This window comes from Leopardus geoffroyi, chromosome A2 (assembly GCF_018350155.1).
Source record: "Leopardus geoffroyi isolate Oge1 chromosome A2, O.geoffroyi_Oge1_pat1.0, whole genome shotgun sequence".
Taxonomy (NCBI): Eukaryota; Metazoa; Chordata; class Mammalia; order Carnivora; family Felidae; genus Leopardus; species Leopardus geoffroyi.
Window position 1 is genome coordinate 24,968,593 of NC_059331.1, and position 23,172 is coordinate 24,991,764.

The 23,172-nt window shown below is 43.8% G+C and overlaps 1 protein-coding gene across 8 annotated transcripts in view; it reads right to left on the reverse strand.

The window, feature by feature from the left end:
- Nucleotides 1-23,172, reverse strand: part of ARHGEF3 (Rho guanine nucleotide exchange factor 3) — a 309,958-nt gene that overhangs the window by 57,270 nt on the left and 229,516 nt on the right. The window contains exon 1 of one of the 8 annotated variants that reach the window (XM_045493275.1): nucleotides 13,746-13,996. The exons of the other annotated variants lie outside the window; for them this stretch is intronic. Within the exon in view, the coding sequence (XP_045349231.1) occupies nucleotides 13,746-13,841 (96 nt within the window). The 5' untranslated portion in view covers nucleotides 13,842-13,996. Of the gene's footprint in view, nucleotides 1-13,745; nucleotides 13,997-23,172 lie in introns of those variants that run through there. 8 annotated transcript variants of the gene reach the window in all.

A 23,172-nucleotide genomic window follows, 5' to 3' on the forward strand; every position in this document is an offset into this window, starting at 1 on the left:
AGAACACAAAACTAACTTTATTTGAGACAGTCCTCATTCTGTTGCACATTTTTAATGACAGGAATTTAAAAATGCCCACAAACAATGGATTTTCCCCAAAGCTCGTAACAAACACTGGCTCTCAGTGCTGTTCATTTGCAGCCTTGAAACATAGTGATTACGTGTTATTTCTAAGTCTGAGCAATTAATATGCTACCAGATGTATCATTATCTACAGCCTATTAAAATTCAGAAGGCTGCAAATTTGAAAAAGAGTGTGTCACACACAGGACAGAGGAGGCAGAGGCTCGGAGACCCGCTCAGCTCCCCACCTCACTTGAAGCTCATTTCAATCACAAAGTCTCAAGAGAGAAAATGAATAGACAATGGCAGTTGACTTAAAAGAGAAGTAGGTACAAACCTGTGATCTGTTTGGTTTTGTAAAAAAATGCTGGAGATTCAGTGGTAAGGGATGCAAATGAAAGTTTCCAGAGAAGACAAAGGCAGTTTTGTGGTAAAAGAAAAATGTTATTTATTGTGGTAGAAAGGGGCGAAGTTCCCATGAGTCTTTCAGCTCAAGCCATCTCGAGATGGGAGGGCTCCTTTGGAAGGACCACATGGGGCCTAACCTGGCAAGAGTTCCCTGGAAAAGTTTCCCTAAGTACTCTCAGGGATCGAGGGAAAGTCTCCTTCACTGGCCAGGCGCTCCTGCTCCTCCTGCCCCACCATTTGGGGTCAGGCTCTGGGGTTGCTCCTGAATTTACAAAGCAGGGCTGCACAGAATGATGTCAGGGGCAGCAAAGCCTCCAGAATTGTTAGGAAATTGCATCCTGCGAGGTTCCCTACCTACACAGATTCTAGCCATTTTCTAGAAACAGAGAAGTCGTCCCATACCTGACCCAGGTGTGACTCCTCTCTTCTGACTGTCAAATGGAGACAATGGGGAACCCCTAGGTGGGGAGGAGGAGACATCAAGAACCGTGGAGTCCCTCTGTTCCAGGTGCCGGTACACACACACTCATCTGTATCAGACAACAACTCCATCACCTCATTTTTTTAGAAGAGGAAGCAGGTGTTCAGAGAAGTAAAGTGACTTGCCCTAAGTCATGCTCAGTAATTAATTAATTGGCAGAGCTGAAATTCAAATTCAAATCTGACTTGAATGGCTTCCCTGCCACCCCCTACACTGGCTTCCCGGAAAACACAACTTCTTCTTATAACGTAACAGCAACAATACTGATGGTGGCTTCGTGCCAGGCTGTGACAAAGTGCTTTCTATGCATGGTTTCCTTGACTTCTCTTAAGTTAGGACTATTAGCAAACTCATTTTACAAAGCAGGCAACTGAGGCTCAGAGGGGTTAAGAACCTTTCCTAAAGTCACACAGCCAGCGTACACAGTCAGTGGCAGAGCCAGGACTGAGCCCAAGGCTGCTCCTCAGTAAGATCTGCATTCTTAACCCCAGCACTGCTCACTCCCTAAGCCCTGGGGGAACCCTGACCAAAATAAACATGGTAGAGGCAGGACAATGGAGACTGAGGCAGGAAATGGAAAACTTGAAGCTGTTCATTCAACATCCGAGCCCTGTCCCTCTGGAATCAGAAGCCCCTCTTGGCTTCCCCCCAGCATCTTAGAGGCCCAGCCAGGTACACAGGTGCCCTGCTCATGTGCCCCTAGTGGGCACTGCCCTCTGTGAAGACCCACCTGGGGAATGGTTTTGTGAGCATCCAGCAACAGAGGGCTCACTGGAGGACCACCTCCTAGTACTGCCCCCCTCCCAGTCTGTGAGATTGCCTGCTTCCCCATCCCTCTTTCTGCCGATTGACAGTCACTTGTCTGTATGTCAGGGTTCGGAATGACTCGGTCAAACTCAAGTACACGTTCCTTGAGAACAGAAAGCATGCCTTTCTCTTTTAAACTCAGGAGAAATTATTGAGTAGAGTCTGGTCTCAATAAATATTTACTGACAATCCAAGAGCAATAGCGGTCATTTTTAGTTGTTCGGCTCTTCCATCATGCTATGGAATTTCCCCACATTTATAACAAAGGATCTATTTATAATTAAAGTGCCCTGCTAATGAATAGGGCAGGAAGGACTCCCAAAGCAACCTAATCCTCCTCACCTGCCCCGGGTCTGTCTCTGCGGTTGGAGCTTGGTTAAGATTCCCAGATGATGCATGTCAGGTGGGAGCCAGCCTTTAGGAGGGATGACACATTCCTCATCTCCCATGACTGGGGCGCCTCTCTACCCTGAGCTCACACCCCACTCCCTGCTTGAAAGCCATTCTGGGAACATCACTAAACCATACTAGATTTTTTTTTTTTCATCCTGCCTGGCAGGAATGAACGTGAATCTTGCCAGTGTGCTTGGAACATCTTTTGTTTTTTAAAAAAATAATGGCCAGTGCCAACTCGAATCCCTGGGAACTTGGGTGGGTATTTCCTACAAAGGAAAGAGTGACCTTCCAGCAGACCCCTTGATAGGGATGACCAGCCACAGCTTCCACTCAACTGATGCACAATGAAAATAGATGCTGCTGTTGTGGACCATTTGCTCTGTGGAAGCCCTCTGTGTGTTCATTTAATGTTCACAGTCCCCTTGGAAATTTTCACTTACAGAGGAGGAAACTGAGGCTCAGAGGATGAGTCACTGTCCAAGATCTCCTGGCTCATAAGTGGCCAACTTGAGATTCAAGCTTGGCTCAGTCCACCCCTCAAATCGAAGTTCCTAACCACTAGACTCTATGGCTGCCCCAACATAAAATACAATCTTGCCCAATCCTTCCCTGAGGGTGAGGGGGAAAAGGAAGAATATGGGTTAAATGATTTCAGCTGGAACTTTGGGACTTTGAAGCTTTGAAAAGAAAAAAAAGATTTGTGTTCTTAGGATAGAAATCCAATTTTTGTTTTTAATTTGCTAACATCTAGTCCAGGATAATTTTCTATGACACATTAAAGCCCATCTTTATCTGTTTAAAAATCTTAATATCTGAAATCTGGGTCCTATGCTCAAAGTCCAAATTTAAGATTTAGTCTATAAGCAGCTATACTCAAGCTCAGGAACCTATTGCTGCAGAAGGGCTCTCAGAACACACTGAATGCACTATTTCCAAACTCTTGGTACCACTGTGACGATTTTTTAGCCAATGTATATACCGCGTGAACTACTACATATGTAACGTTTCCTTAAATTATTTATTTTTTACTTAAGTAAACATATTATAAAAATAAATGCTATCACTGCGCCTGCCATAAACAGAAACTAACTTTAAAAAATGAACCCAATTGTTAAATTCTTGTTAGATACTGTTGCCTGCCTGAAGCTTCTAAGACTGAGGCTTGAGCTTTGTTAAAAGGAGGAATTAACAAGTGATAGAAAGGTGTTAAAGACACACTAGCTCTAAACTAAGACTTTCTCTGCAGCATGATCAGAAGGATCAGAAGAATAAGAAGAGAACTGAAAAAGAGAAAATGAGTCAAAATTATTATTTTGTGTCTCGTCTCTGTATCCCCTTGTTCCTGTATCATTTGGGCGACCACAAATGGTAGGAAACCCACCTTCTGGGAAAAAAAATATCTAAGCCAGTCTTCTCATTCCAGAAACAAAGACTCTGAGGTCTTCTCTGAGCCTCTACTTGTGTCCTGTCTCCAGCTAGTAGGGAGGCTCTTGTAAGAACCAGCTTAGAAATAAATGCTGCGAAAGAAATTCAGATTTAAGCATTTAGGAGTCCTTCAAAGCAAGTCCCCATTCCTTGATGCTGAGCCAGAGCAAAGTTCACTCTCCTCAGTCCTTAGAGCCCGGGCACAAAGCATTCAGAAACTGACAAGAGAAAACAAGTCCTCTTTTCGGATGTGCTGTCTTTCAAAACCGTCCAATTTAAGCCACTATCAAACAGCTGAGGCGGAAGGAGATGGCTTTGCACCATGCGCCTGTGGCCAACACTTAAGTTACCATCAACTTTTTGCCTTTTGTAAATAGTCTGTTTCCTTCTTCACCACGGTTTCAGACCCCTTCTGCAAGACCACACCCAGAAGCACCCAATGTAACCACCAACCAGCAAGGGGGATGGTTGAAGGTGTGTGAGAACGAACAAGACCAAAAACCTAACAGGATACTAATGAGCCACCGGCACCCCTCCCCACCCGTGCAAAGTCAAACACAAGAATAGTCTTCACCAGTGACCTTTAATTATCTTCTCTGTATTTGCCTGGGGTCGTTCTTGACATGCCTGCGTCACTTAGGGATTATGAAATGTTAGCATTTCAATGTAAGATAACACACTTGAGAGGGACTCTAGCACTGACCTTGTGTTGGAGCCAGAAAGCACACAGAGAGAAGGCTTCTATCACTTGTCCCCCTTTGGGCTGTCAGGCCTGTAGATCTATCTCTTTCCATCCACTGGCTGCTTCCCTCTTCCCTTCTGTGGCTTCTTCCTCCAGGAAGACTCCAGACTTCCAAATCTGACAATGGTGACACCTGCTAAACATTTTTTATATATTTTCCAAGGTCCTGACACAGGCTCTTAGTTTTATTTCATTCAGGTTGCCAACTTCTCTTGGTATCTACGGAAACCGTCCCCTCGGGGGAAGTGCTCTATTTCTCCTTACCATTTAATTAGCACCTCTGCTGCAAACATTAGATCTGCAGAGCTCAGGCAGACATCTTTTTAAGGGATGTCCTCTACACGTACAGAAGTTTCTGCTTAGCCATTTTTTGTGGGCTTCTTGTTTCACAGCAATCTCACATTAAATATAAAGTAAGCTTGGGGTGCCTGGGTGTCTCAGTAGGTTGAGCGTCTGACTTCGGCTCAGGTCACGATCTCACGACTCGTGAGTTCAAGCCCTGAGTTGGGCTCTGTGCTGACAGCTCAGAGCCTGGAGCCTGCTTCGGATTCTGTGTCTTCCTCTCTCTCTGCCCCTAACCCACTCGCATTCTGTCTCTGTCTCTCTCAAAAATAAATAAACATTAAAAAAAATTTTTAAATATAAAGTAGGCTTTGCACTTGAATCTGGAGTGCAGGCCAAGGGATGGGTCCACCAGCCCACTGGCTCCCAGGTGAGGTCACCACATGCAGTGTTCTTTAATGGACTTCACTTTGAAAACCCCCCAAATAGTGCTGCTTACCATCAACCTCATTCAGGAACATGACTGGGTTAAGCCAATACTGCAGTGTGCCAACAGGTCAAGGCTGGACAAGGAGGCGACAATATTTTGGACCTGCCTCCTCATCTCTCTGAATCTCTTGTTTCTTCAGTTGACAAACAAAAAGCACAGTCCTTGCCTTGCTCAGTTCCCTCAGCCAGTGCAAGGTTCAAAGGAGACAGTGCAAGTGAAAACTCCTGACTGCTATCTGAACACAGGGCAGCACTGCTGTGAATTTAGTAAGCGCAATGAGAGAGGGAGGGAGAGGGTGTGCCCACTGAACCTCCCTTCCCCGACTTCTCTACATCTCATGCACATATGTACACATTTAAATTGGTTACATCATGTGTGTCATTATGCTCACGCTTTTTCCTTTTTATGTTTTACAAGAACATTAAGGTATTTCTGTTAGCTAGTGTGTAATGGCTCAAATGCCATCGATCCCTGTGCCAGAGGCCACGGTACATGGAGACATTCTCTCATTATAGGTCAGTTCGTTGGCTTTTCTGTTAGAAACAAGTAGGGAAGGATGCTAAACTGAAGTCAGACAACCGACTTCAAGCTTCAGTTCTGCCATGACCAGCTGTGTGATCTTAGGAAAATTACTGAATCTCTCCGATTCTTGGGATCCTCATCTTTAAAACGGGGATAATTATATTCCAGTGAGGAAAAGACTATTAAAATGCTTTGAAACCTATAAAATGCACAAGCATATAACATGACAATTATTGCAAATAATATCATTATGAACAGCTTTGAATAGTATTTTCCTCCCTAAGAGCTGGAATACTGGGTCCAGAGATTTACACATTTTCTGTTTTGTTTTGTTTTATTTTATTTTATTTTATTTTATTTTATTTTATTTTATTTTATTTTATTTTGTTGTTTTTTAAAGTTTATTTATTTTGAGAGAGAGAGACAAAGAGAGCACGCATGCTGGGAGGGACAGAGAGGGAGATTGAGAGAGAATCTCAAGCGGTCTCCAATGTGGGGCTCAAACCCATAAGCTGAGATCATGACCTGAACTGAAGAAGTCAGACACTTAGCCAACTGAGCCACCCAAGTACCTTTTTTTGTGTGTTAATATATACTGACAAGTCCCCTCATTACCCCAAAGAAGTGTGTTATTCCTTGCAACATCCCCAGGACTGGGTTCTATCATGTCTTTAAAATATTTGTGACATCAATTAGGTATGAAACAGCACCTTATTATTGTACTTGCCTTTTGCACTTCTATAATTTCTATTAGAGTGAACATTTTAAATAATGTTTACTTTCACAGTTCCTTGTGCATGAATTATTAGTGTCTTTTTGTTCATTTATCAAAGGACATCTTGGAGGGTTCTTTTACATTTGTATAAATTACTTATATGACAAAGACATTAATCTTCAGTCTGTCATCTCTATTTCAAAAGTCTTTTTCAATGTATTAGTCTACTTCTCTTGTCTAAGGAAGCACATTAAACATAACAGAAATCTTGTTTGTTGATATAGCACTATATAGTATGTCTCTGGGCTGATCAATACTCAAGATTTCCATGCACCCTGAGGATGTCCGGTGGAAACAAGCAAGGAAGAGAAAGATATTGGACAGTAAGTCCCATTTGGAAAAGTTACAGGAACCAGGATGTCTAGCCAAGAGAAACAAGCACCTGGGGGAAGAGTGTGTGTGTGTGTGTGTGTGTGTGTGTGTGTGTGTGTGTGTGTATACATGCATACATATGCATGTGTGTGTGCAGAGTGGGAGTAGATGGGGAGAGAGAACAAATATTTAAGGAGATAACACATGAGAAAATATTCCTGTATATTATTCAGTTGCAGAAAGCAATGTTATAATTAAGACGGGATTTTTTTCATGACCCACACTGAACAAAGATAGAGTGTACAGGCTCAGAAGGTAATGAGCTCTCTGTCTCTGGAGATGTTTAAGCAGAGACTGAATGGCCCCAGCACTGGGCTCCATGTTCTCAACAGGCCTTTCCCACTCTAAGGTTCTCGAATGCAATGACCCTGGGTCATTTCCTGAAGGCTAGTTTTGTTTGTGTTTCATAAATCCCCGGAAAAAAAAAAAAAGAGCCTGTTTTGCTACTCCTTACCTCTTCATCTTAAGAGCCAGAGGAGGAAAAAAAAAAAAGTCCAGTGACTTTACCGTTAAGGTTTCTGGTTGTGCTCCAATTAACTGAAGTTTAGTAATAATCGGGGCTGCCTTCTCACAAAAGAATACAATGGCTCAAACACAGAAGGTCTAGACACAAGTGTTTCTAGACTTAAAAAGAACCCTCCGTTCCCAGCCAGATGAAGGTTCAGACGCCTTTCTTGATTAACGTGTGACATAGCCTCTTTTAAGCTAATAAACAGTGTCAATTCATTAAAAATGAAAGGCATTAGAAACCACTGGCCTTCATTCTTGACAGTCCATGAGCCAAGATGAAAATACATGGCAATGCAGTTACAGCAATTTCCTCATTTTGTGTGTGACCTGTACACATTACCAATGCTGACAAATTATGGAAGGCAATTGCGTGCATACATCACAAATGAAGTAGCTCTTCTAGATATACGCATGCCATTAATAACAATTACATGTGCACCGGGCTTTGCAAAAATTAGGATATGGTCAGTAATTTATTTTCATTCAGTTGTTATGAAAACAGTGGCAACAGTCCAGGATTTTATAGGCAGTTTCAGAGTGTCTTGAGAAAATGACACAATTTGCAAGTATCCAGATGGCAGTCAGGGCCTTCCAGTTATTTGGTTTAGGTGGAACGCTGGTGGTTAACGCAGATAAGCAAAATGACTAATTGCAGAACTAACAGTGTCACCTCCACAGAGCTGAGCATGCGGAATTCTGCCAAAGACCAGCTCCTTGGTGTTGAGAAACACAGAACGGAAGTTACCCAAACCCTCCCCAAATGGAGGCTTGCAAATTCCCGCTCCTTTGGGTTGTAGCCATTCTATGAAGTGAGCTGCCAGAAGCACTGAGTGATGGTGGGGTCTTCTATCCAGACATCCAGAAAAAGTAGGCTTTTGACTGTGAGGCTATTTGCTCCAGCAAGCAGGTTCATCCTTCATGTGTTATGTGGTGAGGAGACCAGTGATTTAGTCATTTGGACGCAACGTGATGTGGTTGGGAAAGTACAGCTTCGGGGCCAGACTGGGGTGTGAATCTTGGCTCTTCCGCTTAGTAGCTTAGCCATCCTGGAAAGGCTACTACCCAGCTCCGGGTCTCAGTTTCTTCTCCCAAAAGGGACCAGTACACCAACCTTATAGGAGTGTTGTGGGGATAAAGAGAAGACCTACAATGAGGCCCTGCTATCTGTAACACGACACTCAGAAAATTAGGATGGTGATCATTAATTAAAAATGTTTGAGGAATCTTTTCAAGGTGCAGAAGTCTCAATGATGATGATGCTATTTATTGGACATTTACTATACACGAAGCACTGGGCTAAGTGCTATACGTGAATCATCTCATTGACCCTCACTATGGTCCTAGAAGGTGGAATTATCATCAACCCCATTTTAACACTGAGGAAAACAGGGCTTAGGGAGGCAGAGTAGCTTGTCCACGGTGATACCACTAGCAGGTGATGGCATTAGGACTCAGTCTAGAGTTGATACCCTGAATATACTCAAATGTACATGTGTAAAGTGAATATGCTTTTCTCCAATATATCTATTCCTAGTTCATGTACATCCTATCCTGGAAGCCAAGACGCCATCTGAACAAGCCTCAGAATCATGGCTGGACAACCATAACCAGATGCTACCAGCAAGCAACGGCTTTTACCCCTGGTAACTCCATGTTACTCCCCTCCCAGCAAGATCTGAAGTCACATGATTCATGGAGTCTATTTGTTTAGTCACTTGAAGAACTACCAGGATTCTAACTGCAATAACTCCTCAGAACTATTTCCATGCAGTTGGTTATATATACTATCAGTTCAACACTACACAATACAGATTCCAAGAAATGTATACATTACTGGAAACCATTTGACTTCTTTAGCTCTCCAGCTGGCATGCAAGGAGTTGAGCCCCAGGTGCATACAATTTTCAAGTCCACATGTGGACTGACTGGGGCATAAATTATGGCAGGGGCATAGGGTTCACCTCAGTTCCATAAAGCACTCGTGATTATATACTTAAAAGAAAATATTTTAAAGCATTTTATATGTCTGTTAAGTATTCATTCCTCTCCCTCTTTCTTCACAGAGGTAAACACCCTTAGATGCCACAAGGTACACCGTATGAAATGCTGGACTAAATCCATCAGGAAACCTGGCATTGGCTCTCACTTTAGCTGCCGATTTTCTTCATGGCTTTCTGTAAGTCACCTCCCCTCAGTGTCTTTATTCATAAAGTGAGGGAAAAAATATGTACTTTACGTTAACCCTACAACATGGCTTAGGTCTCAAGTGAGACACTAGATGTGGTACTTAGGAGAGGAATAGAGCTCCGTCATTTCTAGATACACGTCATTCCAAGAGTCACACAAATATACAGGCTGAATCAAAATCAGATCATATACTTTTGAGAGAAAGGCAATGATTACAAATTCTGCTAACTAAATCTGGCCTAATCCTGACCAACATCTGAAATAGTGCGTCTTAAAACTCAAAGTGAGCTGTCCATCAAATTTTCAGATATATTCTTAGAAAGAAAATAACAGAAACATCTCTTTGTATTATCATTAAAAATGAGATTGACCTCAAACTCTTAAAACCTTCTCACCAGGCTCCAGCATCCTTAGCCAACATATCCATTCATTTGAGCCACGTTTCTTTATATTTTTAATGTTTGTTTATTTTTGAGAGAGAGAGAAAGAAACAGAGCACGAGCAGGGGAGGGGCAGAGAGAGGGAGACACAGAATTTGAAGCAAGCTCCAGGCTCCAAGCTGTGTCAGCACAGAACCCGATGCGGGGCTTGAATTCACGAACCACAAGATCATGACCTGAGCTGAAGTTGGACACTTAACTGACTGAGCCACCTAGGTGCCCCAGAGCCTTCTTTCTTTAAAAATTATTTTTTAACGTTTACTCATTTTTGAGAGACAGAGAGAGACAGAGTATGAGCGGGGAAGGGGCAGAGAGAGAGGCAGAATCTGAAGCAGGCTCCAGGCTCTGAGCTGTCAGCACAGAGCCCGATGAGGGGCTCAAACTCACGAACTGCGAGATCGTGACCTGAGCCGAAGTCAGACGCTCAACCGACTGAGCCACCCAGGCGCCGCAGGGCCTTCTTTCTTTAAACGCAAACTTCACCATATGGAAATGGTGCCTTTAAACGTACAATCAGTGTAATTCATTAAGAGCTAACCGTTTTCCTTCTTGTGACTTGGTCAGGTGTTCAGAGGACCTAACATGCCTGGAAGGACCAGTCCCTCTTGGCATGGGAATAAGTGCCCAACAAATAAGAAAACAGATAAACTGAATGAAACTACATCAGTGATCAGAAGGAGCAAGCTTAACGATGCTTCTCTGGGAAAGTCTAGAGCCATGGACTAAAATGGACTAAGGTCCTTGGATTTCACAGTTAACGATTAGAGCAGGAAGATCTAGCTGGTTATGGGTATTAAAATTAAACACTTGCAACCCAACTCACATATCCATGCCATAAAGAAATACCAGATTAAGAAGCAGTATTGTATTAATATCATAATCCGTGCATAATACTTTTCATGTTTTTTTAAAAATTTTTTTTTCAACGTTTATTTATTTTTGGGACAGAGAGAGACAGAGCATGAACGGGGGAGGGTCAGAGAGAGAGGGAGACACAGAATCGGAAACAGGCTCCAGGCTCTGAGCCCTCAGCCCAGAGCCTGACGCGGGGCTCGAACTCCCGGACCGCGAGATCGTGACCTGGCTGAAGTCGGACGCTTAACCGACTGCGCCACCCAGGCGCCCCACTTTTCATGTTTAAAATAAATATTTTTAAGAAAATATTTAAAGAAAATTAAATTTAAAAATATATCACCTTTTTCCTTTCACTGGAAACCATCCCCAAACTTTAAAAATTACAAAGCATTTAAACTCAAGTAGAAATTTTGTTACGATTTGAATTTAAGAGAATGTTTATTGTTGCAGATTTTCAACTCAAGTGTATGGTATCAGATGCACACCACTGCACACCAGGCCCTTCCCCGCAAGGCTTTCCTTGAGTGGCTTTCCCCAGCACGCCTGCTGCAACCTCAGGAGCCATGCTAGAAGGCACTTGCCCATGCAGTGCTCCTCCCCACAGCAAATTCCAAAGGAATGGCCATTATATGTCCAAAGGGCACAGGTGCTTTGCTTCCTTTGAAGGTCAAAAAGCACTTTGGATAAGTCAGTTTTTCTCTTTATAACCACCTTATTTTTGGAAAAAAATTATCAATCTTAAAAAAGTACTTTCATAGGAATTAACGGTCAATGCTTAGCTTATAAACATGTGTATAATCATGTTTTTCAACAGGCATACCAGGGTATGCTGTTCTTCAAACACTTACAAATACTGACGACACCTGCTGGCAGAAAATATATTTTAGTTAATTGCTTATGGAGAAGTAAGGCCTACAAGGGTTGACTTATCTTTTGCACGGATAATGAAACCAGAAAACTACCCCCTAAATTCACTTCGGTTTCTTTTTCCAACTTTGCCTATCACCATTATCAGGAAATGAAGCTAGGAGGTGCACGTCACTGGACCCTTCTGCTTCAGGATGTATAGAGCATACATGATATTTCTGATTTAAACTATACACACACACACACACACACACACACACACACACTCCTCAATGGTGATACCTGAAAAATATTTACCATTTTCAAAATTGTCCCTCTCCCATCCTTACTGCCATACCAGGATATCCCCCAAAAAGGAAAATAAGTCACATTTTAAAATCTGTATCTGGCTACCATGAAGAAAACTAATATTTGACATTTGGTGATACATGTCTTTCCTCACATTTGTGACATACAGATATATTTATATTCTAAGTATATGAAAAGGTCAAGCAGATGAGTTTTACCTAAGCTTTTTGCCAAACTGCTCAGAAAACATAGGACTAAGGGATGGCAAGAAGGGACTGGTTAGGGTCCAGAGCTATTCTCACTATTCTTTCCTTTGATCCATTTCAACTTATTAAACTTGGTTATGATTTGCGTCCTTGAAAAGGAGTTTGAGGGGGCACTAGCTTCACTGCTCTTATATTCATTAAATTATGAAGTTCCTATGGAAAAATCATTATATCTATTCCAAGCCTGAACAACCTGAACTGTATGCTGGTGCTATCTTATCAAAACTTACATAAAAATTCAAACACCATTAAGGCCATCACACTTCCACAGCTACTAGGAACAAAAACTCTTTGTGAAAATATACAACGGAGCTGGAGTGTGGGGTGGGGGTGGGGGTGAGAAGTTAGTTGTGCTCAGCTTACAGAAAGCTGATTACAACTGAAGACTGTTTGGAGTCTTGTCAGCTTGGAGCAGCTCTTGTTAGAGGCAATGAATCTTTGATGCTGTCCTCCCAAACATACATAATTCAGTGAGCCAAGTGCACACAGCTAAGTAGACCCAAGGGTGGTGGGTAGGTAGAGAACCCTTAAGAATGCTGCGACAAGGTCGGATGCATCTGTCTCCAGACTTTCCCCAGTCGTGGTTGGGCACAGTGATGACCTCTTAGATACACACATGAGCAGCAGTGATGAGCTGGGTCCCGTGGGTTCCACTATAGCTCAGCCACAGCAAAGCTGTGGTCTAATGGAAGCAACTATATTCCCTAAGAACCTTAAAGACAAAGAAGGATGCTTTCTCTTCCAGTTGAACCCAGCCTTTTGAGCTCTTTGCCAGAGATATAACACACAGAAGTAAATGGCAAGACTAAATACAAGCCAGGAGGACTCCTTCACATCACCCTTAAGGCACTGGAAAGTTCCCTTTCAGAAAGATAATTGTTTCTAGTGTTCCAAGACAGCTTTCCACTGCCCTCAAGGAGTTTAATTCATTTTCGGGCTCCACGTACAAGACACTCAGACTACTCATTTAGCCCCCAGACTTCCAGCTGAATGACCCCAATGGCCACAGATGACAAGCAGAGGTGCCAGGTCCTGTCTTTGCTGCCAAACAACTGTGAGGTCAAGCCTGACAGGTGAGACGGCCCCCAAAGGCCTTCTCTTGCTTCCCAACCCAGGCAAGAGGAAGCCCACGCTTGAAAGGTAGCTCTTGACTGACATCTGGGCCTAAGGATACAGTAAGAGAAAGTCCCTCTGTTGGGTCTAGACAGAAGACTGACAGTCTGAGAGCCCTGCAGGATGCGAGAGGCAAGGGTGAGGAGGCAGCTAGCTGCTCCCTGGCCAAGAGGAAGGGGGACAGGGATAGGGGAGGAGGCTCATGATGATCCACAGAGAAGGGGCAAAAAGGAGGCAGAGACAGAGAGTGAGACATGGAGGGAGACAGTGAGTGTGAGAAACGGGGAGAGGGAGAGGGATTCGCAGAAGCAGAGGGAGAGAAAGAAAGAGGAACACACCGAATGAAAGATGCAGGCAGAGAGAGACTGATACAGAGAGGAAGCCGAGGGACTGAGAGATGGAGACAGACAGAGGGACTGACAGATGGACCCAGAGAGGTCCAGGTGGAGACCCTACCTCGGCGTCCTTGACCGGACTGCTGGCTGGGGGTACCTCCAGGCTGCAGTTCGCCCTCTTGACCGTGAGGTAGAAGGGGTAATCCTTGGCCACCATGGTGGCTGCCGGGCCTGCTCTTTGGGATGTCACCGCTGACCCGAGGCGACTACAAAACTCCCAGGCGAAAGGGGGCCCCAGCTCCACGGTGCCCGGCGGCAGTGGCGGCACGGAGACTGACAGCCGGCTTCTTGCCGGGTGGGACCGACTCGGCTCTCCGGCTGAAAGGGGGCGGAGCCTAGTGCGGGCCCACCCATCTGGGGCGGGGCGGGCCCCGCCTCGGCCCCGCCCCCGCGCGTCCTTGGAACGCCCAGGTACCGCCCCGCGGAAACGCCCCAGCGAGGAGAGGGACGATTCTACCAAGGGTCTTTTCCTTCCGCGAGGCGGAGGCCAGAGGCCACCCGTGCAACGACTACCCCTCACTCCGGGAGTGGAAGAGGCGGCGAGTAGAGAGGAGACCCGGTGGAAGGAAAAGCCAGCATTTTAAAAGCCCATATTAAGAAGAGGTAGTATTCCGTCTTGCCTTATTCCCAGCCGGTCTCCACCCCCCACAGTTGTGTGGTTTTTTTTTTAATGAACATCTGAACGTCACTGGAGTGTATAGTCTATAAACAGTAATAGTGCCCACTTTAAGTTATATAGTTAGTTGAGTGTTGACAAATGTAAACACTCACGTAACCACTTCCACAATCAGGAAATGTATTTCCACCACTTCCAGAGACTTCCCTTGGGCGCCTTCCTCTGTACCCATTTTTAAATATGAAGAGGCTGATTAGTGGCTGTCAGCCACTCACAAGGGCAGTCTGACAGGGTCTGTTCAAGATGAAGCTCTGCAGCAGGACCCGGTTGGCTATACCATGCCTTACTGGAGAACTACATTGTAAATGTTCAATAGGCAATTCTAAGATCATTTGCTGCAGCCCAGTCTGGAACAGTAAAAAGCAAACAAGCAAAACCCCCAAACTGGAACCACTGTAATATCCATCAACAGGGAATGCTTGAATAAATTCTCCTCCCTATAAAACCCCACTCAGCAGCAGTCAAAAACAAGATGGGTCCAGGGTTGTGGCATGGAGAGATCTCCAGTGTATGTATCACATTCAGTTAAAGAACAATTGCAGAGTAAGCCCAATATTAATACCATTTGTGTTGAAAACACATCTACATAATACCATGTATTTTCTATAGCAAAATGTAGGTAAATACTATTGAAAACCATCCAGAAGGATGCACAGCAAACTTACAAATCCCCATGGGGCTAGGGGAGGCAATCCATGCCAGGTATACACCTGGAATTAAAGGCTGTAAAAGAGACTTTAAATTTATAGCTAATGTTCTTAAATTTTTTACAAGAAAAATATATTTATGTGTTACTTGGGAAATTAATTTTTTAATATTAAAATGATCACTGTCTCAAAAGTTATTTTGTAGACTGCACTGTTGAAATCCCACCCCCTGGCCCCCATCAAAGTCATGACCACTGCAGGTGGTGGTCTAGGGAGCTGATGTCTTTTGTTTTGACTTCTTAGGTGTATAGGAGGTAATGGGAATGGAAATATCTAGACCTTGTTACAGTGTTCTCTGCTTCCAGCTAAGGCCAGAATCCCGTTTCCACTTTCCAGGCAGGAAACCTCACGATACATAGATCTTTCATCCCAGGTACCAAACCCACACACCCTGGCACTAAATTCACCTACTTTCCTGTCCAGCTAGTGTGGACAAACTGCCTTCAGAAAAGAGAGAGTCTGGCCAGTTTTGCTAGCCCCGTTGTTGCCACATGTGTAAAGGAGACTCCTGAATTAGTGGGTTCCGGCTGAGATTGGAGAAAACACCTGGATTTTTTTTCCCCCTCAAATATACATCCTCAAGCAGTAGGAAGGAGGTGATCGAAGACGAGGTTTGCAGTGAGAAAGATGCCCATGGACCACTGAGTTTTTCTACCTGTATTCCCGAACACAACTTCATTTCTTAACCCGGGCTGTGCTGATTGGGGAGCTTATGTAACTGCTCCCTGTGAGCCTGACCAAGCTTGGTGGGGGCGTGAAGGGAATGTCATCTCCAAAGGCACCCAACTAACACAGCCCCTGATTAATTCTGCAGCCAAAGGAGGGCCAGGAGAGGCAGTGACATGCCTCACTCAGGGCTACCCTGGCTGCTGAGGATATGAGCTGAAGCACGTGCAGCTGCTCCTCATTCCCGTCTTCTTCCTGCTCCTCTGGCCCCTCAGGCCCACCATCTCAACAGGATGATCTGGCCAGCAACAGCCCCTTTGAGGACGAGCTTTGACAAGTTCGCTGGGCCTTATTCTCTAGTTGGGAAGTGCACCTCCAGCACTTGGTGAGAAAGAGTGACCTTAGCAAACTTCAACTGGTCCATTCACTGCGGGATCCTCAGGGCTGGGCAGGGAGTCTGGCATACCCTAAGCCCAGTGTAGCAGTACATAAACCCCATGGAAAAGTGGGTACTTTAACCTCAAGTTTAAGTACAACTATCATAGCGCAAAGAATAGTCATACTGGTTGATAGGAAGGCTGCTATATCCACTCTCTCTCATAACATTTTTTTTTGCCCCTCCTCAAAAGATTTGGAACAATAAAAATTAATATACATGGCCACAGAACATATGTGTAGCAAACTTCTGTGTTTTCTGCCAGATATGTTAGGCAGAGAGAGAGAGATAGAGATAGAAAGAGATTGCTAATGGCCAGTAATCATTTACATAGTGCTGAAAAAAAAAAGCATAAGCCCCCAAATGAGAGTGAAAGGAAAGATGGGGACCTGGAGTTCCCTTGGCTTGTCAGATGCTTCTAAGCTTCTCAAAGCATGAATGTCTCACCACCATAAATAGGGCTCTGGTGTTTAAAGACATATATTTTTGGTACAATAAGGTCTGTAAACTGAAGCTGGCAATTTGGGGTATACACAAGCCATGTATGTATGTGGTCCTTGAGACATTTAAAATTTTTTCAAGGGTATTTTTGACTCCATGCAATGTCCACCTTGTGCCCTGACTTCAGAACCTCCCTCGTGTGTGGTGTACTGCTCCAACATTAGCAGCTTTGGGGTTTGGGTATTCTGCCTAGGATTCCAAACAGAGGTGTCTGTGACCAAAGACTTTGTCAGAAAGCAGGCTGCTCTACAGGATGGTTCCTAAGCACACTCCTGAGGCTGGTGTTAGAACTGAGGGAAGCCAGGCCAACTCTGCAGTGCTGCCCAGCTGAGTGGGCCCCAGGAGCCCAGCATTCCCTATCCTGCCTGTGTGTGTGTGTGTGTGTGTGTGTGTGTGTGTGTGTGTGTGTGTGTTTATGGGCTTAGGAACAACACTGCCCTAACAGTCAGCTTCACTCAAAGCAGTGGCACAAAGTGCTTTTCAGAACTCGCCTGTAGCACAACCCGTTATAATCCTATAAAACGCTTCACAGCCGGGCAGTGTTCCTTGCTAGCCAGAAGCCTGGAGACTGGAATAAAGAAGCCTGTTCTTCGTTTCCAGGAACAGTGCCAAGAGTGGGGCCTGCATTCTCGCCTGGGCCGAGTGGGGCTTGTTTGTGCTGCCGGTGGAGTGGTGGGCCTCCACACACAAGCCCACCACTGGTTATTAGCTCCTTTCAGAAGAGCAGACAGCCAGGCATGGCTGGGAGACCATCAATCAACTCCTCAAATCTCACTGCTGTGGCGGTGAGCACAACAGGCCAGCTTGAGGCTAAAACTTCAGAAGTTAGTGGTTGTGGAGACCTTCTCAGCCAATGGGACGATGCCTTGTCCTGTTACCATTACACTTAACATCAGAGTTAGTGGGTTCTTTTTCTCCTTAAAGGCTCGTTCGTTCATTCATTCATTCATTCATTCATTCATTCATTCATCAAATATGAAAGAGTGTTCATTACAGAGCAGGTGCTCAATCAGCTACATTTCTCCCCTTTCTTCTCTTCCTATTCCTGAACCTCTGTGCCAGGGAGGTGTGTAATACACATCTGCTCAAGGAGTATGGTTGACTTTAAAACATGGTGTTTCAACTATAACCTCTGCAGCAAGGTGTGCATTTGCAGAAGGAGCTCAGGTGACAGCAGCCAATCCTCTACAGCCCAGCCTTCGAACACACGCACCTCCATCTGCTCCTTGGCGTCTGGAACTATCTCTCCCACCCCTGCTGATCTCACACAGTCGTGTAGGTACATGTTGGATACACATGTGTACCAACACCTCCCCCTTCCCCCCTTCCATTTGGGCAACATTCCCGGCTAATGACTGAGCTCCCTCTCCTCTCTGCCGCTTCAGTCTTGATGAGAGAGGGGAGTCAAAAGCCTGAAAAAGTTCTGGCAGTGAATTCTGAGAGATCAGGACTGTGGTTTCCTGCCAGACGGGTAAAAATGGCACCAACAAAACACTGATAATATCCAAAATCATATCAGTATTATTACTCTCTGCCTGCCTGGGGTTGTGTCCACTGGCTCCAGGCTAGATTTATGAAAATATATCCCTGGATATTCTAAAGCTGGAAGACTTCATTCTTGCATTCACTTAAAGATCTCATTTTGTGAAACAAGTTTGAAAAACCGGTTAAGTGATACAATCTTTTTCTTTCTCCCAAGATAGAGCTAATCCTGTGGATTACCAGCTATAATGCAAAAATAATCAAGACTTTATGTTTTTTTAAAAAGGGAATGAATATTTGTCTTGCCCTGATATACCACAGACAGGTACATTCCTCACCTCTAGTTCATTACAGCGGTGATTCTCACCTGGGGGCAATTTTGTCTCCCCGGTGACATTTGGCAATGTCTGAATACATTTTTTATTGTCATTGGGGTGGGGGTGGGGTCCTAGTGGCATCTAGTGGATAGAGACTCAGGATGCTGGCAGACATCCTATAATGCACAGGACAGCCCCTACAACAAAGAATTTACAGGTTCAAAATGTCAATAATGCTGCTGTTGAGAAAACTTGCATTAAAGAGAGAGTGTAACTGAAATATAGCATCAGGATAATCTGTTGGTTTTGACCTTAAGGATATTCTTGCTTCAGACCTCGACCACAAATGTCAGTTTGGGCATGGTGGAGCAAAGAAAAAATGCTTCAGTGCCAAGTTGCCTCAGAATATTGACATGCCTAGAATCTTTCCCTGTTGCCCAAACCTGACACTTAACAAAATCACGTATTTCATAAAACACAAAAGGACAAGAAAACAAAAGATAGGGGAATAAAGGGTGGGGGACAGAAAACTGTCTTAAACTGCTACTGATATGAAAATGCACTTCAAACGATAAGTGAAAATGAAAGTTTCAATGAAAGATAATACTTGAAGAAGAAATCAGAGAGGAGGAAGAAATGTTTCAAAGTTTGGTCTTTCCCAGGAAAACCTTCACCACCATATTTAATTGTTTTGGGGGGCAGAAACTCAAACTCAGTGATGAAACAAAAATCCCAAGGGATTCAATTTACTGTCTTTTTGTTATATGGTATTTCTGACCACACAGCATGTACGATTGGAAACCTGTCTTCACTCATTTGTAGTAAGAATCCTGACTTTGTCCAATTTGAGCTGATTACTATCAGCAGGCTTGTTTTGCTTATAGAATTTAAGCCAGTCTTTAGAACACTTTCTGTATGCTACTATAGGGTCTTTGAACTTTATGGGTAGTCTGAATTTGTTTGAGAGTATTTCATATCTTTTGACCAAGAATTCAATAAATTTGTTACACTCCAAAAATATTTATTCCCCTCAGACTATAGCTAATGTTATGTGTTATATAGGTTTTCTACACTAACCACTGCATGGAGAAATTGTTGCCTAAAATATGTAAATTCTAGTTTTGGATAGTAGAACTGTTTTCCATCAACTACAAACTCAGAAATCAAAGTACCATATTTCACCAAACCTAAGATGCCAAAGACTGTAATATGTGCTATTATTTTATGTATTACCAAGAAAGAAAAATGTTGCCAATTAAATTATAACATGTGATCAATTATAAGATATATCCTAATTCTAAAAAAATTAAAATGTGGGAGAAATGTGTAAAATGTGTATATCAATGATAGCAGCATTCATATCATCTGGCCAGGATTTGAAAAATTATACATTTATGGAAATGTGACTTCTGGGAATTCAGGGACATTAATGCCAGACACCACCTGTAGTGAAATAAAGTGAGAAGCGTATCAAATCCATACCTGGGCCCCACTTTGGGTCTACTGAATTGGAATCTTCATCAATGGACTCTAGAAATTTGAATTTTTGATAAACCCTCTCAAAGTGCATCGAATAGCACAGTGGTGTGAGTTAGAATTATCAGCCGGCTCCCAAATGAGCCTGCCCACCTCCCCCATTCCAGGAATATTCTGAACCACAGATTCTCAGGCCGGAGGTGCCCAAGGGTAGTTAGCCCAATGGTTATAGCATCAAAATCCTGAGTGGGCATGGAGAGCTGCTTATTTGCTCATCCAGCTATTCAACGTTGGATAGCCTGCATCCGTATGGGTGCATCAGGGATACAATGAAAAATAAACAAGTTCACACTCCGAGTAAACTACCAACTAAGCCACCCACCAGGAGACATGTTCTGGCTCTTAGAACTTGATTTACAATCTGGTATCCAGAGTTTCAATTAAAAACATGCTTATCTTCATGGCCAGGGGACATGACTGCATTTAAGCTTTTAAAAAATTAGCTGTAGCAGTAGAGAATGGGAGGAGGGCAGTTGGCTTGAGATGTTTACTTGAAAAAGACCTGGGGCAGGAGAGAGGGGGGTACAGGGAGGAGAGTAGTGTGTGTAGAAGACCTTAATTAGAGAATGAGTTCAATGAGCAGAAGCAGACCTGGGGACTCCTGGCAAGCTTGTTTGTGTCTCACTCATGTGGTACGAGCAGAAGTCGTCTGGTACGTGTTAGAGAGCAGCCCATTAACTAACATGTTTCTTATGCCGTGGGCGTCTGACAACACTATAGATGGGACAGAGGGTGCAGGTTCACTGGGTTCTTTGGTTAAGTGGGAGGTGAGTTCTGCTATGTTTGAATTTTTCCATATGACATTCAAAACCAAGTTCAGCAATTCAAGTCTCACATGCCCACTATTCTGACTGACTTCTTGGCAACAGAAGGCTGAACAAAAGTACAGGCTTCTAGTTCACCAACTTTTACTGCTGCATGATCACTTAGTTCTTTGGCATTATAAGAACAACCACCAAATGGCTTCCTGGATAATTCCTCTCATCCAAGGCTATCCTAGATTCCTAGGTTGGGGAGCCCTTGTTCTGTGCTCCCCAGCACTGAAGACCTCTCTTTCCCCAACACTCACCCAGCTCCTAATGACTGATTCCTCCACCACCTGACAGTGAGCTACAGGGGCACAGGGACCGTTATCTATCTCTCTCACCGTAGTGGCTCAGCTCCTTCTAGCATGTGTCAGCATGATCCATATTTGTTAAAATGAAAACTAAATTGAAATAGGGCTAATCAAAGAAGCTGTCACGGAATAGGTGAATCCAGAGAAGAATTTTTGCAATAAGGAACATAGCATATATCAAGTTTCTGTGATGGGACCAAGAAATCATATGCAGAGTACCAAAATGGGCTGTTAAAAATTTTTTTGAGAAGTAGACATGGGTAGACATTTTTCTTGAGGAATCCAAAACTCACTGAGACCACTTTGAGAGATGGTTCCTGCAGTATAAGCTCTGAGGCTGTCCTGGATGTTACTGAGAGCTTTCAGTTCCCTCCGTTTTTTTACACATACCTGGCAATTTACACTAATTCCTGAACAAGGTAGACTTGCCAGGGGGACTGAAACTGGTGGCAAAGGATGTCAAATAGTCCATTTTCAGGGGTACCTTGTAACATGCTCATCTGCCCTTTTCTTGCCCCCCAGAGGCATTTTCTTCCTTTTCCTTCTGTACGTTTGTGATTCCAGGTTAAACTGTATTTTTTCTATTCAACTTGCCATACCCATATCTAGTGTTGTTTATATTGAGACTTTGTTCTCTTGAGTTGGGCTTTGAGGGGCTGACTTTGGAGGGGGAGGGGAGATTTTTGCCTGGTGTTTCTGCAAGATTAACCATGGTGTTAAAGTTCCCAGGCTGATGTGAAATTATGGCTCAAGGACTTTTTTATCCAAAGATACCAATGGGAGAAGAAGGAAATTTCTTCGCCAGCTGCTCTAACAAGGGAGGGTATTGCTCTTCCCCTCTGGGCGTCCTAACCTGGAGTCTTACAAGAGATGCCTTGAGAGTCCATTCTAGTTTTGACACGGTACATGGGAAACAAAATTCATCTGTTCGGGAGTGGGAGGAAGGGAGGGAGGAAGGTAAGAGAGAATTAAAATTGTAAAGCCAACATCACGTGGCTTCCTCCTTGAACTTTAATAACCCAGTGCTGTCTGCAGGCCCAGAAAAACCAAATGCAATGGGTAAATTCAAGGGTTGCTCTGGTGCCAGGAAAGTGCAATAAGACATAACTTTTACAAGGTAAGCAATGAATAAATGCCCTGCAGGAGCAAAACAGCTTTTAACATCTCTGAAGTTGGCAGCCAAGTGCTTGAAATATTGGTCCAGTGCATCCAAAATGCACAACAGATAGGACCACCTTATTTAAGATGAAGTCATACTCCAGGAGAAACACTGGCTGGATAGGCTGGGTTTTTATGATTGACGGTAGGATGGGAATTCGATCAGTATTTTCCTTGCCACAGCAAGACCCATTTTTGGGCACGTTAGAGATATGCCACATGTTGGGCAAATTTTCTAGAATTTTGTAAAGGGAAACATTTCTGCAGACTACCTTGGTTTCTGAAAGAGCCATCTTTCTGTCTGGGTCAGGGAGGGATCTTATTCTGTCCCTTATGCTGTTATCGAGAAGATCTGAAACTCCAAGTCTTCATTTGGGTTCTGCTATCATAAAATGAGGTTTGGGGTGTCTCATTATGCTTTATCCCCAGAAGTGTTAAAGGAAGTGCCTGTCACCAACTCAAAAATAAAAATGAAAATGATGCTGGCAGGGCTCAAAAACCAAAGGGATCAGCATTTTGCTTCAGTTTCCTGTTCATAAAACTTTATAAAAACAACCCACCCATTAAAGAAAAAAAAAACCCACAACAATAGCTCATTATTCTTAAACGCTTGCCTCATGCCACTCTGAAATTAGGTGCCATCAATGTTTCCTGAGTTATGGGCTCCAAACACCACATCCCTTTCCTCCCTTCCTCGTCCCCACCCCACCTGGCATCACTCCTGAATTTAGACACTTCAGTTTACGAGCTCAGCAGAAAGAGGCCAGCACTCTCCCTCCTACCTGTCCAGAGGAGGCCAAGCATCTGTACCAGCTGGAAGCAGGAGTAATGGAGCCTTCCAAATTAATTTCCATTCCCTAAAGAAACTTTTAATATGGAAGGTGCAAAGTTA